Source organism: Cynoglossus semilaevis, chromosome 6 (assembly GCF_000523025.1).
Source record: "Cynoglossus semilaevis isolate Cse_v1.0 chromosome 6, Cse_v1.0, whole genome shotgun sequence".
NCBI classification, from domain to species: domain Eukaryota; kingdom Metazoa; phylum Chordata; class Actinopteri; order Pleuronectiformes; family Cynoglossidae; genus Cynoglossus; species Cynoglossus semilaevis.
This window is the reverse complement of record NC_024312.1, coordinates 12,968,095-12,984,108: the sequence shown is the minus strand read 5'-3', so window position 1 is coordinate 12,984,108 and position 16,014 is coordinate 12,968,095. Positions and strand designations below refer to the sequence as shown.

Here is a 16,014-nt window from a genome sequence, read left to right as displayed (position 1 = left end):
CCAGTGGCTGGTTATAGATCGAAAGGTTTACAACACCACAGAGTGGGCCAAAAGACATCCAGGAGGGTATCGAGTCATTAGCCACTACGCTGGACAGGACGCCTCAGTAAGTGCTGTCTTTTAAAATCATTCATTGGTTGCAATGCACCTTTAATATCAGTTGTATATTTTCAATTCTGTTTTTCCAGGAGGCATTCACTGCTTTTCATCCAGATTTGACCTTTGTGAAAAAGTTTCTGAAGCCCCTGCTGGTTGGAGAGTTAGCGCCTTCAGAACCCAGCCAGGACCGAAATAAAAATGTGAGACAAACGTAAATATTGTTGTTCTGTAGTGACTGCCAACAGGAAATTTTATAGGCATAATATCACATTATTAAAATCTAAAGTAATTTTAAAAAATAATAAAAATTGTATATTACTGAGCATTTTGGTGCAAAAACAGCAACAAAAGATGTGAAAAATCCCCAAATCTAAAGTTGCATTTTAAAGAGTAAACGTTTCTTTTCTGACCAGAAAACCACATTAGCTCTTTTAGTCTGATCTCTGCAGGTCACCTCGTTTTTTTCACCTTTTTCTTTTTCTCTGTTGTCAGGCAGCGTTAATCCAGGATTTCCGCACTTTACGCAACGAGGCAGAGAAAAAAGGTCTGTTCCGAGCTCGCCCTTTGTTCTTCTACCTCCACCTGGGACACATCGTGCTGCTGGAGGCTTTTGCCTGGTTTATGATATGGTTTTGGGGAACTAACTGGATTCTGACCATCCTCTGTGTCGTCATGTTGACAGTTGTTCAGGTTGCTCTGACGTTGTCATCTCTTGCAGACATATGTATGTAAATGTGCCAAAACCCTAAAACTCTTCCTCTGTCTTCTTCAGTCCCAGGCTGGATGGCTGCAGCACGACTTCGGCCACCTGTCTGTCTTCCCAAACTCCCACTGGAATCATTTGCTGCAGAAGTTTATCATTGGCCATTTAAAGGCAACTGATCATCTCCTTTTGCTTTTGCTTTTTAAACCTACAAACCGTAACAGATTTCCTTTTCTCCTCAGGGAGCTTCTGCCAACTGGTGGAACCATCGACATTTCCAGCATCATGCAAAGCCCAACATTTTTAAAAAAGACCCCGACGTCAACATGTTGAACATGTTCGTACTTGGTGACACGCAGCCGGTGGAAGTAGGTAGTGGAGAGCATGTGAACACAACATAGAGCGTGATCCGTTTTTTTTTTTTATTGCCTTTCTCTCTGCCACAGTACGGAATCAAGAAGATCAAACGTATGCCCTACCATCGACAGCACCAGTACTTCTTTCTTGGTATGTTTTTAAAAAGCTACTTCATGTTAATGCACACACAAATCTGAGTGGGCTAAAATTCAAAGTTAGTCCTCAGACTCTGGTCATAACTGCAATCGATTTCTGTTATAGTTGGACCTCCGCTGCTTATTCCAGTTTTTTTCCACAGTCAGATAATGCGCACTATGATCTCTCGTCACGACTGGGTGGTAAGACTCTGTCTCCTTTGTACAGTGATCATATTGTGTGTTCAGATGAAGGCTTAGTGTGTGATTCAAATTCAACTTTATCGTAGAATCTTGTGATTCTGATAACCGTTATTAACTTGATGAACTTCCATTTCTCTTGTAAAGGATTTGGTCTGGTCTCTGTCCTACTACCTTCGCTACTTCAGCTGTTACATACCGCTGTACGGCCTGTTTGGTTCCCTAGCCCTGATCACATTTGTCAGGTGGAAGATTTAAATTGACGACATAGCAGGACGTCTCATACGGTACGGAACGCGTGTCAGTTTTAATCAGGATTTTGTTCCGATTTTTTTTGTTTTCAGGTTTCTGGAGAGCCACTGGTTCGTGTGGGTCACCCAGATGAATCATCTGCCCATGGACATTGACTATGAGAAACACCAAGACTGGTTAACCACGCAGGTAGCTGAGGTCCACCAGCAGGTCCACAGATGTTTCTGTTATGTATGATCTAATCTGCACTCTCCTGTACCTTCTCCTGTAGCTTCAAGCCACCTGTAACGTTGAACAATCCCCCTTCAACGACTGGTTCAGCGGACATCTCAACTTTCAAATCGAACATCAGTAAGTCCCAGTTTCTTTCCCTGCACCAAAAGATTATTTAAAGGCAACTTAGTTTGAGTCTTTTGACGATTCATATGGATGAAGACATGGAGATATGTATTCGTCTACAAACTTTGTAATTTGCCCTTGTTCACTCGAGAAGGTGATTTCACGGGGTACTGTTAAAAACAGGTTTTTGTCGAATGAATCGTCTTCCTCTTTTTGTCTCTGCAGTCTATTCCCCTTGATGCCGCGTCACAACTACCACCTAGTGGCCCCCCAAGTCCGTTCGCTTTGTGCAAAATACGAGATTCCCTATGAAGTAAAGACCTTGTGGCGAGGCCTAGCTGACGTTGTCAGGTGTGTGTGACGGTGATGGTTGACTGTACGGTTAAAGAGGTGTAATGTACGACTTCATTTAACCTGATTAGTGTTGTAGTGTGCTGCAGTTTTAATTAAAAAATTGTTTTTTTCCATTTCTTTCCAGGTCACTGAAGAGCTCAGGAGACCTCTGGCTTGATGCCTATCTCCACAAATGATCTTTTTTTTAAAATCTAATTATGATGTATTTATAATATAATTGCATAAATACAATGTATGTGTTGTTCACATGTGTGCAACATGGAGTGGTTCTCTGTTTTTATGATCCCCTGAATTTTCAAAAAAACAAAAAAACAATTCTTGATGTCTTTGTGACTTCCTTTTTTTTAGATCCTTCTCAGCAGTAACCATCATGGCCTCGCGGCCTTTTACTGTCCTCGATTTCCCATCATGTCTTTATATACCCAACATTACAAGTGAGTAGGTAACGGGATGTTTTCTATATCTTCAATGTGGTACTCTTTGGGCAATAAAAGAAAATAATGTGAAATCTTGACTCAATCATTGTTCTTCAACTGATGCTCTAGTGAATTGACTCAATCATTGTTCTTCAACTGATACATTTATTTTTGCCAGAAAGTGTGAACGCTCTAGTGAAACTAGGTACACACAAAAAAAAAACCCACAATGTCAGATTTGTTTCAAGTTACTCTTTTAATTATGATCTGTTCAAACACTGTCCCAAAAACATGTACAACCCTCTTTAATTTACAGCAGAACAGTCCTTCACATACATTTATGTCGCAATGTTTGATCCACTGCAAAGAACAACGATGTGAGAAAAGGACACCAAAACAACAACGGCATTGCATGGATTGGAAACGACTCCATGCAGTGACACTGAGAGTGCAGTTGTAGGAATGGGATTTTTGATCCATGTCTCATTCTGCTGGTTTGATGCTGTCAACCAGCATAAAGACTCCACTGCTCACACCTGCTATGAATCGAACTGAATATTGGTCAGGATTTTCTATAGTTGTGTATTGAGTATTTTGAAAATGATTGGCTGGATGGCTAGGGCTGAACAATTTATTGCTTTTAGTGAAACACTGCAAATAAGGTACTTTTTGGCTGGTATATATATATATACATATATACTCAGTCAATACTGATTATAATAATAGTATTAGCTTAAAATACAAAAAAAATAATAGTAGTAAAAATACCATTGACTTATTTTCGTCAAATTGTTCAGCCCTATACTGGCACAGATTTTAAAAAGTCTTGTTATTCATTTCGTAAACAGCTGTAATTTCAAACAGAGCGTACACATCACCTGGCACCTCATACAACATGTGTGTGAATGGGGCGTTCACGCAAGCGCAACTGGCGTTGCAAATGGCGCTACAACACGCTGCAATGTTTTGGAGTCTCAGACTCGACGCGAATGAAAGTTGGAAAAATTCAAATTTTCAGACGGCATCTTATCAGCGACCAGTTTATCCCGACGCCACTTTGCTGAAGTAAAGCAGTGAACTTGAATCTCCGCCGTTTGTGGACACCAACACCGCTGCCACGCTGTATCAAGACCGGATTTAAAAAAGAAGAAGCATTGGCCAACGTTTGCCAGGAGGTGGCACTGTTTGGTAAGTTGTGAGACTGTCACTGACTTGTTTTACTGTGTTACTGACTCCGCGTGAACGCCCTATTACAGTCACATGCGCGCGCACACACACTCATACACAAACACGTGCGTTCACAAATGCCAAACTGTACATTGTTATGACAAGCATCAATAAAATGCGAAGCGACATGATTAGGTGAGTAAACACTTGAGTACATATACAATGCATGGTTAAAAAATAAATATACACTTTAAATTTACAGTTTAAGTTTTTACCATGATCGACGTAGTAATGGGTAATTAGCAGCGGATGGACTAAAGGAAGCTGCTGTGGTGAAAAGAGTTTTAGGTGGAGTAAGCGTCTGGATTAGCGATTCCGGTTCGACAGGTTCAGTCTTTGCTGCCAGATTCAATTCTCTCCTGTCTTCGTTTCATGATCTCCTGCAGCTCTGAGTCTCCTTTGTTACTCTGTAGGGAGAGACAAACAATGGAATTGTTGAGATTTTTTTTTTTTTAGAGGATACTCTAAAATTGTGGCGTTCACATTCGCATATAAATTGCGTTAATAAATGAATATCTTTGTCAAGTTTTTACACATTTTAAAAGAAAAAAAATGGCTTTGTATATACAGTAATTTCACCCTTCATCCACTTATTGTTTATTATTATCATTATTAAAATTGCATTTGTCAAATTAAGGAAAATAATATTTACTTGGATTAATCTTGATTCCTCAATAAATTATGATCGTGATTGTTAGAACTAGAATTAGTCAGGATTAGGAATCTGTTTGCAAGTCTTAAGATTTCGGGTAAAAAATGAGAAAATAATGTTTGTGTGAAATGCTCTCAATACTTCATTTTTCCCAGACATATTTTATTTATTTTGTTTTGTTCTATTTACTTATGTTCTCACCCTTTCCTCTCTGGTCTCATCGTACGTTTTTCTGTTTTTCATTTCATTTCCTTTTTTTTTGTTTCATTAATTTGTTTTTGTCTCTGTCCGTCAGTGAGAGAATTTGTTTTCCCATGTTTCTCTTGGCCTCCTTTGTATTCTTGTATTCTTTTCATATTTTGACTGTGAAACATTATCATGTCATTGTGTCATTACGTTCTTTTCAGACAGTGTTTGGCAATTCATTTTGTGGTTTGGTGTGAACCCAATTTTTTATTTTTTTTTTTCAAAATATCTTCAATCAAACAAATATTTTGATTTCGTGCAATGCGTTTTTGATTCCTGGTCTTTAAATAATCTTATCATCTGGTTTGTGACCAACCTCTAGCTGTGTTTTCTGCACGGTGACTTGACAGTAAACGCGGCCGCCTTCTTCTCCACACACAGCCTTCAGTTCATCTTTGTTGAGAGAAAAGAGTTGAGCTCCAGTCAGGATCCCCAGACACTCAACCGTCCTACAGAAGGATACGGAATTCAAACAATCATTTTTACAGTCACACCACAAATAGAAACACCAGGCCGACGTATTATTTTTAACTAAAGGAAACTTTGGTTAAACTTACGGTTTGGAGAAGCCTTTAGACGTGAGCCATGCCGTCACCTGCTCTGCATCGGAGTCAAAGTTGAGGGGCACCTGGGTACCAGAGTATCGATCCACGCGGAATTTCCTAGCCTGCGGTTGGCTTTTGTTAGCGGTGATCATCATCAATAACTCAGTGTTGACTTCATCCATCACTGCCATGCATAAAAAAAAAAACCATGTCTAAACAACTGTAAATCACAAACTCCACCTTTTCAACTCGGCTTGACTTTGTCTCCTTACTTTTGTCTTTGTGTCTACCCATGCTGAAGTTGTCGCTGTGGCCAATAGAACTGGGAGGCGAGGTCCTGTAGTCCTGTTGTGCAAAAACACAAACAAACATGTTCAAGTTTCGTTGAAAAACAGCTATAGCGGAAAAGCTTCGTCTTTGGTTTAAGTTCTGGCTGAAAATGTAAGATGTAGTGGCGAAAGTTAGGGTCAAGAAGAAGCAGGGTGTTCCCACAGAGAGCTTGGGTGATCAGAGTTCAGATGGTACTGTGATAAGCTGTTGTACTGTAGTCACTGGTAGAATAGTTTAAGATCTGCAGTGTAACCTAAGGTTATAATCCCTTTTATTACCTGTATAATCTCACATTCATGTTTATCTCCCAGTTATGGTCTTTTACTGTGACCTCATGAAATCTATCGCATTTTTTGCAATTTAATACTGCAAACATAGTGACGCAGTACCAAACGCTGACCTGTTTTACCGGGACACACTTTAAAGTACCGTGTTTCCTAGAAGCAGCCGACAGTTCCTTCTTCCTCGTCTGCTCTGTTTAGCCTACATGAGGCTGACTAACGTGGGTAACGTGAGTAATGTGTTTTTGGGTCGTCCGATTAAATAATTATAACAAAGAAACTTCATTAAGTAATAATGCAACTTCATCATCGCCGGGTCTATTTATTATTGATGAATATTAAATCCATGAGGTGGCGCAGCTTTCTCACTTCAGAACACTGAACGTGACAAATCCATTTGTTGTCCGTCGACGTATGAGAGAGAGCGAATTGGAAACTAGTCGCTCGCTGTCGTCGTTGCTGTGTGGAGCAGAACTGTTTTGGTGAGCGGCATCTTTTGTCCAATGGCTGTGTTGCATATGTCGGCGAATACCGAGCCAGTCCAGCATCAGAGTAACTGTCAGTGGAGTGACCATGTCAGGTGAACAACAATATAAATACAGTTTTATCTAATCTGGTTCCTAATCTAAATAGCGATGCTGCGTGGACATTGATCTACTGCTGCGGTGTTAGAGAAAAGACACTGTGTTTTCTTCGGATTCAAAAGCACGTAACGTTAAAGCAGGTCACCTGATTGAAGACCCCCTCTGGTTCCTCGATCCTCACAACATCCAGGATGTTGTACGGGACGTAACCAGCCTGGCCGCTGCGGTTCCTTAGTTTCCACCATTGCTTGTCGTCCTCTATCACCTTTGAAGATGATTTCATCGTATATTAGTAATAAAATCATCTGTAGTGACACATACACATATTCAGTATATGAAGTTGCCTCCCAGTCAAACGACTCCGACGTTTAATTACTGTTATCATCAGACACAATCACATAAATCGTCGTGAAGGTTTACGTCATCTCTGGCATTTAGTTGTTCAACTTAAACTGATTCCCACAACGACGTTCTCACACAGAGCAGGAAAATAACCAAGAGTGTTCAACCTCCAGAATTTCATCCTGCAGCACCGACAGCTCGTTGGCGTTCCTGGCTACAAAGTGGTAGCGGATTTTGGCGTATTTGCGATTTTGTGTCCGCCCGTTGTAGGAACTGTTAAGAAGCGGGACAGGACATGATTGTATGATACTCGAAATGTTGAGAACGTTTGGAAAATCTGAATTTAGTTCTTACCCATTTGATGAGTTGGAAGAATGAGTACCGTAAAACTGAAAAAAAAAAAAAAGGAAAAAAAAATTAACATTTAAATGAAATATCTGCAGTGATGACCAGAAGTTCAGACATTAAACGCCACATTTACATCCTCTGCTGCGTGTTTCCTGTAGTCAGGGCTGGTGGGAGGTCCCGGTGGTCCTGTGGGTCCTTCTGTCTCCCACGGGGCCGTCTTGAAGAACTCCGGTGAGGGATCCCAGCCGTTACGAAACTTTGGATAATATGGAGGAGCACACTGATCCCTCGGCCACTCTGCTCTGTATTACCAGCAGGGGTCAAATAACTATTTAAAGTTAACTTTTCAATATTGTCGTAGACTCAACCACCAGTGATACATTTTTGTACCTGGGTCTGGTCCATCCTTCCCCCAGAAGCTCAAAGATGGTCATTTCTTTAGGGATGAGGTGTCCGCGGAGGAAGTCGACGGTATCTTTCGAGAGGTGAGGAGAGATGACTGACCGAGCTATTTCAGGACTCCCACAGGTCTGCAGCACCTGTGCACAAAACAAGTGGACTATGACTCTGAGCAGATATGACCAAAGTGGAGCGGTATCTGGACTTTGATGGAGTTCGGTTCTTACCAGCTCGAGAGGACCAAAGAGAAAATGAACCAGTTCAGAGGCGCTGGGATTCTGAATGTGTTTCTGCAGTTTGGCCTGCAGGTGGCGAGATAACAGACACGGTGAGAATGTGATCTGAGCTGATGAAAGTGGCAGTCATGGCAGTAGGTAGCAGTGATATCTCACCAAGAGGTTCAGGGCCAGCTTCAGTTTCTGCAAGCTGTCAATCATCTCGGCTTCAGTGGGGGGTTTGGCTCGTAGGGTCATAATGCCCTCTGTGAAAACACACCAACAATGACCACAGACAGACTTTAAAGTTAACAACAATCATAACAGAAATTATAGACCAAGACACAGATTTCACTTTCTGGCCAAAGTTCATCATCACAGCCCTGAGAAGTATTTTACTGTCTTTTACTGTGGCTTATGAAAGAAACATCGTCATCAAAAACTTCAGTTATTTATTAAACAACTTCTCACAAGGGACTTTTAAACTGTGGTCAGGAAGTAGGTGCTCAGAAAAGCTTGTTTTTAACCTGCTTCCATTGTCAGTGCAGTTCTGTGAGTTGAATATGTAATGAGTCAAGAAGTCCTAAGACAAATGTTACAATTTCTGACAGGAGTTGTTATATTTCTGCCAAATGTTAAGCTGAGTTAGGTTTAAAATTTTGTTTTCATGTTTACGAACATTTGAAAAACCAAACTTGAATGGAAATCCATTAACATTATCAAGACTTTGTGACGGGTTTTAATGGTGCAAAAGACAGCCGTAGGCATGCAACTTTTGTCCATTGAGAAAAATCCATACAGTTTAGAACCGTAGTCCATCACTAAAAGCAGAGGCACTTTCAGAAAGAGTTTGAAAAACCACTGCGATACCAGTTGATTCGCAGAGAAAACACGTGCAAATCACACGGAAAAGTACGACTGCTTTGAACATTTTACTCACTAACAGTAATATTATTACTTTTCAAGTCGGTCAAATGACACCAACGCCCTGCATCCCATTGTATCATTTTATGGTTCAGGTGAAGTAATAATATTACAGCAGCAGGTATGTTAAGGCATTGTACTTCATGCAAACCAGTCTGTGCGACCACACGCTGATGACTGGACGTCCTCGGACACAGGACACAAAGGGACGCAAACGCAGTGAAGTGAACAATATGACTATATTGTTCCTGCAATCCTGTCACCACAACAGAAGAAAGGGAGACAGACCTGCTGGTCCTTTCTTCTTATTCTTCTTACTCTTGTTGCGCTGGTTGAGCTGTGAGAAGGCCTCTGCTGCCTTTTGCAGCCGCGCCACGAAGACTTCGATGTCGTCCAGGGCGCAGTTGAGAATTTGCTGAGGGGACAGAAATACTGGCTTTTTAACATCGGAAACGCAGCACCGCGCGCAAGTAAATGGAGCTGTGTGTAGCGTCAGGACAGCTGTCATTACAGACCACACCACTCACCACGTCCTTCTCAATGCGCTGGGCCAGGTTTTCGTGGGACTCCGTGTCGCTTTGTTCCGAGGCTCTTCTTTCTACATCAAAACATTTTTAGCATTTTTTTTTGTCCTGTAGAGCAGGGAGGAACATCAGAAACCTCACTTACCCCTTGTGGCAGGAGCAGCCACCCGTCCCTTACGTGCAGGAGCGGGGCCCTTAGGGGCCGAAGGAGGGAGAATGGTTTCTCTGTGGCGCTTCATTTTCTCCTGATTCACCCTGGTGACGGAGGAGGAAACGTCAAGACTTAGGGCCACTTAACTTTAATTATTGACTTCTCTATATATTAGTGTCCCCTCATTGGATGTTAAGTGCTTACCAAGCAGTATTCCCCGAATGTTTCTGAACCACAGCACATATTTTACATATCTTACGCATTTTTCTAGGGTCAAACCCAAACCTGTTTAGCTGAACACAGTGTTGAAATACACACCCGAGTTGAAGAAACACACACAAATAGCTTCTTCAACACCTTCGAGTCTTTCTGACTTTGTTTCAGCTCAACTGAGTAGCAAAATGGGAGCAGGACTGAAATTATTTTTTGGAATTTAGTGAAATTGGACAATTTCCCACGGCCCACCCGACCATCTCTGACGTACTCTGATGTGCCGGGAATCCCTGCTGTAAAGTATTTGTAATGCTCTTACTTCAGAGTCTGAAGCCTCATCTTCCTCCCGTGCTTGTTGTCTCCAATGGCACTGTCTATATCTGCATAAACCATCTCAGCCTGGACAGAGGAGAGAAACACAAACAGGAGACATTTTCACCTAAAACTGTTAGAGCTGGAACAGAACCTAACGTTTAAATGACGTGCGTGGAATATTTATTCCATTTCCATTGTTTCGTTTCTAGTATTTTTTATAATGCCTTCTGACTTTTTGGCGCTATAGCACTAGGTACACCTAATCTGCCTACCCCTGCTTTAGTCCCCTTAGCAACTTATTGCTTTTTCTCCCTCCTAGTACTCTGTATCCTCGGGGTATTTTCATAATAAAATAAATGTGATCTGAATCCAAGTTTTGGTCATTTTCACATTTGATTGTATTATGTCTTATCAATATCAACCTTCATGTTATTCAACAGGGATGGTAGATAAACCCTGAACTAGCATTATGACTATGTTTAACATAAAAATAACACTATGAACATTTTTGTGTTGGGTGTGTAAATACCCTAGGGGGCAACTCTGTGAATGTTTGAATCCCCAGCAGACTAACACAGAGTTAAAGTATTTCACTTCCTGTTAAATTATTTTAACAGTATTTTTTTTTTCTCTTTTCTGTGTGAATCTGTAGAGCGTTAAATGTTACACAGAGTCTTTGCTTTTTCCAAATTCCAAATTTTTCATCATTGTGTAGCATATATGCAAAAAGCTTCTCCGCTGTTTCTGTTGGTTTCTGTTGTGTGACATCATTCTGAAAAATGATGGATGGTCGGTGATGGACTTTTATTGACTCAGTGGCAGAAACATTGTTTATGAACATTGTGGCAGTGACTCTGTACTACAAGGAAAACAGTGTGGCGTCATTTAAAACAACAGACTTTTCTTCACAGAAAAGATACAAAAGATACCTGCAAACACACACACACACACCGTGAAATCTGACCTAAAACTCTAACCACGGCCCTTTAGATTTATGAATAGCATAGGCACAAAGGAGACGATCATGCATGGACAACAACGCAATGCAATCTGAGCTAAGTATATAACGTTCGGGCTGAGACTCACCTCCACCTCGTCACAGTGGAAGAAGTGGATGTCGGGTTTGTGCTGCTCCCTGTCCTGACACACGAGCAGGAGCACGGAGGGGTAACGTGTCTGGTTCAGCACCGTCTGACACATTTGAATGGTGGGCAGGGGAAAGTTCTCCAACTCCTCCTGTGGGAGAAGAACCAAGGAGATCTTAGGAGGAAGTAATGTCAGACTTTCTAAATGGGTCAGATCCTTCTCTGATAAAGGAATGAGATTTTATATTAGGTTTTATAACCAGTACAGCCAAACAGATCTTTGGTCAGAGTTCTGTTGTTTTATTACGTGGCCATCATGTGCCAAACACCAGCCACAGGTCAGTTTGGTGCGCGTTAATGACCGCGATAACGGCAGTTATTACCTGTGTGTCACAGTCCAGCAGCCTGACGGCTTTGTCGGTGACCTGGAGCAGCATTTCCTGCGTCCATATTTTGTCCTTTGACTCCAGGAGGGCGAGCTTCTTGACGGCATCGTCCACCGTGACAATGGCGTCTCTCTTGTCCATGATGAACGTGGAGAGATGCTGCAGGAAAATGAAATTTAAAAAAAATTACATTAAATCTTAAGCTTCCTCAAATGCTTAATCGATCACAGTCCAAAGTCGATCACAGTCCAAAGTCCAAACCAAATATATATTGGTTAAAAGATCATCACTGTTTTGTCAGATCTGACGTAGATCATTTATTTTCATTTTGGGCTCTTTCGAAATAGCGTTATTTTTGGAAGCAAAATCACACAGTGAAATCATGTGTGACCGTAAATACTCTCCTAAAGAGTCGTTGTACTACATGTTCTTTTGTATCTTCTAGTGTTTCGTAGGAAAACGTTGGTTCCTTGACTGGATGCACGTTTGTGAAGGAAAATTCCCAGCATCGGAGCTGCACTGCCGAGTGCTTTATTGCTGCAATGTTTCCATAATATATACACACACATATCAATAATATACTGTATATAAATGCATATGTCACACATATCAATAATATACTGTATATACATGCATATGTATATTGTATAATATTGTACAGTATACACACCATTCCACTTAAATAAGAGTGGACGGAAAATTTAGACTTAAACAAGCATGGGTGTGGAAAACAACACCTGCAGTGTATGCACAACAAACAAAAGGCACGGACCGATTTCTAAAAGTCAGTGTTTATGTTCAAAACAGGCCCGTGAGTATTAGCTGGCTCTTGACGCTCCCAAATCACAAAAGGTTGAAAAAAAAAAGGATCTGACCAGAGTGTTGGCGTGTCAGCGTTATTAATTTCTCCGTGAGCTCTTTTCCACAAATTATATTAAATTATGTAAACTTCACCCATTTGAATGTGTTTTAAATTAGCCTTTAGGCATTAATACATGCGCAGTGTATAACAGTATCATACAGTTGCATTTATAATTTTATTCTAGTCTCAGAGTGGACATAACTTTTTTAATGTATTTTTTTCACAAACATTATGTGGAGAAAATATAAATGGAGACACAGTCAACTTTATATCACTATAATATCCAAAAGCACAATTCCAAATCTTATGCAATCCATTACGCAAAATAGAATATATTTTTGGGAACTTTAAAAAAAAAAGAAATTTAGCTTCTGAAAAGTAGGCCGTTCACTAAAATAATCATTTCCTGTTTAAGTCAGGTGCGTATTGAAAACTCAGGACGGACGGATACTTTTCATTAAGTACAAGTCACAGAAATACAACAATACCACATACAAAAAAAGCAGTTGTGCAATGGCGTGTACAAAATATGGCGTGAGACAGAAACACTTTTTTTTTTTTTTTTTACCTCCACATGATACTGCGACGTCTCCTGCATGATGAAATTGGAATTGGAATATTTTTTCCTCTGTTCTGTTGAAAGGAAATAAAAGTGAGACGGCGGAAAAACAAAAACAAAGAAACAGAGCGACAGATCTGTTACTGACCCCAGGTCCACATCTTGACGGTTTGAGCAGAGCGAGCAGATGAGATTCACATCGAATGGCAGTGTTGTAATAAACCAGCCGCGCAATAATATTTTTATGGACCGTTGGGCACGGTTTGTGCCAGTGTCCACTTTCCTCGCCCCACCCTAGTGTCACAACTGCTCCTTAGATTATTTTTTTTTTACATTTATTTATCAAAAAAAAAGAGAATAGTGGTAGTATTTCTAAGAAGGAACAAAATCCATAACAATCCAAACTATTTTTTTATTTTATTGATTTCTAATCATCGATTAACCCTGACCTACAACCTACGGTTTCTTTTGGCATGAAATGAAAGCAAAACGTTTCTGCCCTCTGAACTGTAAAATGTTTTAAAAGTATCCGGGGTAACAGTGACAGCACAATGTTACGTGTGGAGTGGAAGCACTCCTTTCAGGCCTGTTAATGATTAATTCTCACATTGAAGTGTAGGTGTGACTTGACTTGCACTTCTAACACACATGTTAGAAACACACAGTGCTGTTTCATCAGCACACACATGTTAGAAACACACAGTGCTGCGGGCCGAACTGTTTCATCAGTGATGCCGTTTTACGAGTGCATCATACATTCAGCGTCTGCTAGATTTAAACCTGTCTTATTGCAAACAGTGTTATGTAAAGGTAGGCAAAGTGAGGCACTGAGGTAGAAAGGCAGTTCAGGTTCCTGTATTCAGTCACGTGATTAAATTACATTTTGTTTGTGTCTTTCTGTCCCCGTTATGGCGTGGACAACTGTCCAGGTGTCCCCGCCCCCCTGGCCCAAAGAGTGCTGTGACCCTGAATGAGATCAGGCTGTGGTAGATAACTGAATACATGTCGGGTGGAGAAACACCGACGAGGAAAGATAAGCTCTGGAACATTTGCTATCACGTTTTTAGAAAGAGATCAAATATTGATGTTTTTATTAGTTCTTTTCTCTTTTGTATGGTCCGGTCACACCTCGGCAATGTCAACAGTATTCCTCCCACTGGACCAACCCATAAAAACCCACAACAATCTCACAACCCAGATAGCGTTGTTTTAACTTTATCTTTAACTTTACTTTTTTTTGCAACAATTCTGTCCATGATGTTTATATGTCACACGGTCCTCAAAAAAACCTCAAAAAAAAGTTCCTACAAAAAAAGGATAAAGACTACACTGACGGCACCGCTGTCTTAGTCCAGAAAGAGTCCAGCGTTAGTTTCCTTCTACACCTTCCTTTCCTCTCTGTGGATTCGTCCCTGCTTGGTTCCCCTCAGGTGAAGCACAGGCATCAGGTGTCGTTGCGACAGTGGATCTCGCCCCATGTCTTATTAATGAATGACATTTTTACCAAACAATTCGCGGAGCTGTGACGGCTTGCAATGAGAACCACTTAGCAGGTAGATGGGCAGATCGTCAGGCCTGTCCTCAGACTCAGTGACTGGTGACAAACATGGCCGCCTGTCGGCTTATCGAACCAACACACTGTCCGGGTTAGTGAGACATTCCAGCCAGCCTAGTTACTGATCTGTAAATACAAAGGCCCCTCTCACAGCCACAAAATCAGGTCCTGCACTTGTTTTTACAGTGCAACGGTATTTTTATTGTTGTGGGTTCGATCTCTATTTTTAATCTATGATTGACACTTTTTTTTTTTTTTTCACAATTTTTCAATATATATATTTCGATCGAGTTTCTAGATTATAAAATTCCCTGCACAATCCTCTCCACTCCCTCTTCTTCTAAGGACTGTCACGCTGGTGTCATCCTGCAGTGACAAGGTAGTGGCGACCATCTGTCACGCAGCATGAAACCAGCCAATGAAAGGGCATCCTGTGGACATTTAGATAAATAACAGCACAACAAAGAGGCTGCGTCAGATACTCGGGGAACATCTCAACAACTCATGTCATCTCCTATTTCTGGCTGGTTTAAATTTGGAACCACGCAGTCATGCATGATTCTGTTGTCTGTAGATTGACACTCTGTATATATATATATATATAAGACTAGAGTGTTTCTCCATGTCAGCAGTTTGGAAGGAGGCGGCAGGGGCAGCCTGTGAGCTAATGTCTAAGGCAGCAGGGGCAGGAGCAAAAGTGAGCGAGCGTCGGAGTCCGCCTCCTTCCACTTTTCAATGTGCCTTTTATTCACCTGCAAGACGCGGGCATCCCCACCCTGTTTCAGTCACATATTAAGAACAGGCACACCCTGCACTCCCAGGCAGCTAATGTAGCGTAGCATGTTTTTGGCCAGACAAACACACCCCAGCAGAAGTATGCCACAGGTTAGATAAGAATTAAAATGATCATAATTTAAGTGTATTACTAGGTCTGCAAACTGACGATTTACTGAATATGGAAATGAAGACAGAAAGCGCCCCAACCAGATATTTCACTTACAGCAGATTAGACAACGCAAGACAAACTGCTTGTATTTGTTGAATTAATGCACTTTAGGCTTGATGGAAAATATTTTTTTCCCCCTTGAAGAACACAACCTTTCCAACGTGCACCTCAGTGACAAACAGAAGCAGCAGTAGACTGTCTATTAGGGGCCCTTTTTAATGGACCTCGACCCCTGCTTATCAGTCTGTTTGTGTGTATGCGAGAGTAGATTTGAGTGGATGGTAAAAGTGCAACAGATCTGAAATACGAAATTGATTTCAAACACTATTCAATATTTAGGATTTCTTGATGTTTTCTTAAGATTTCTTAAGTTCTTTGCAAAACTGAAAAAAAAGAAAATGCTTAAAAAATCCCCGTGTGTGGCTTACATTTTGGAGCAATAGTTAAATTAGCTGTGAAGTAACACGACG

General features: G+C 41.0%; 2 protein-coding genes across 4 annotated transcripts in view; one reads left to right on the top strand and one right to left on the bottom strand.

The window, feature by feature from the left end:
• Positions 1 to 2,947, top strand: part of fads2 (fatty acid desaturase 2) — a 5,288-nt gene extending 2,341 nt beyond the window's left edge. The window contains 12 exon segments of the mRNA XM_008312161.3: positions 1 to 106; positions 189 to 299; positions 592 to 789; positions 872 to 973; positions 1,045 to 1,170; positions 1,249 to 1,309; positions 1,421 to 1,497; positions 1,642 to 1,739; positions 1,839 to 1,935; positions 2,018 to 2,097; positions 2,311 to 2,436; positions 2,564 to 2,947. The exon segment at positions 1 to 106 is cut by the window's left edge and continues 27 nt beyond it. Of these exon segments, the coding sequence (XP_008310383.1) occupies positions 1 to 106; positions 189 to 299; positions 592 to 789; positions 872 to 973; positions 1,045 to 1,170; positions 1,249 to 1,309; positions 1,421 to 1,497; positions 1,642 to 1,739; positions 1,839 to 1,935; positions 2,018 to 2,097; positions 2,311 to 2,436; positions 2,564 to 2,615 (1,234 nt within the window). The 3' untranslated portion in view covers positions 2,616 to 2,947.
• A 145-nt stretch (positions 2,948 to 3,092) lies between these two features.
• eps8l2 (EPS8 signaling adaptor L2) overlaps positions 3,093 to 16,014 on the bottom strand; it is an 18,503-nt gene continuing 5,581 nt past the window's right edge. For 2 of the 3 annotated variants that reach the window (XM_008312152.2, XM_017033053.2), the window contains 18 exons: positions 13,053 to 13,117; positions 11,620 to 11,781; positions 11,238 to 11,387; positions 10,156 to 10,235; positions 9,618 to 9,727; positions 9,476 to 9,546; positions 9,237 to 9,363; positions 8,202 to 8,290; positions 8,037 to 8,111; positions 7,801 to 7,949; positions 7,544 to 7,712; positions 7,417 to 7,451; positions 7,230 to 7,335; positions 6,866 to 6,985; positions 5,798 to 5,870; positions 5,538 to 5,709; positions 5,297 to 5,429; positions 3,093 to 4,489 (listed from right to left, as the gene is read on the bottom strand). In XM_008312152.2, the coding sequence (XP_008310374.1) occupies positions 4,412 to 4,489; positions 5,297 to 5,429; positions 5,538 to 5,709; positions 5,798 to 5,870; positions 6,866 to 6,985; positions 7,230 to 7,335; positions 7,417 to 7,451; positions 7,544 to 7,712; positions 7,801 to 7,949; positions 8,037 to 8,111; positions 8,202 to 8,290; positions 9,237 to 9,363; positions 9,476 to 9,546; positions 9,618 to 9,727; positions 10,156 to 10,235; positions 11,238 to 11,387; positions 11,620 to 11,781; positions 13,053 to 13,117 (1,964 nt within the window). In that variant the 3' untranslated portion in view covers positions 3,093 to 4,411. Of the gene's footprint in view, positions 4,490 to 5,296; positions 5,430 to 5,537; positions 5,710 to 5,797; positions 5,871 to 6,865; positions 6,986 to 7,229; positions 7,336 to 7,416; positions 7,452 to 7,543; positions 7,713 to 7,800; positions 7,950 to 8,036; positions 8,112 to 8,201; positions 8,291 to 9,236; positions 9,364 to 9,475; positions 9,547 to 9,617; positions 9,728 to 10,155; positions 10,236 to 11,237; positions 11,388 to 11,619; positions 11,782 to 13,052; positions 13,118 to 13,191; positions 13,699 to 16,014 lie in introns of those variants that run through there. The other variant, XM_008312154.3, reaches the window with a different exon arrangement.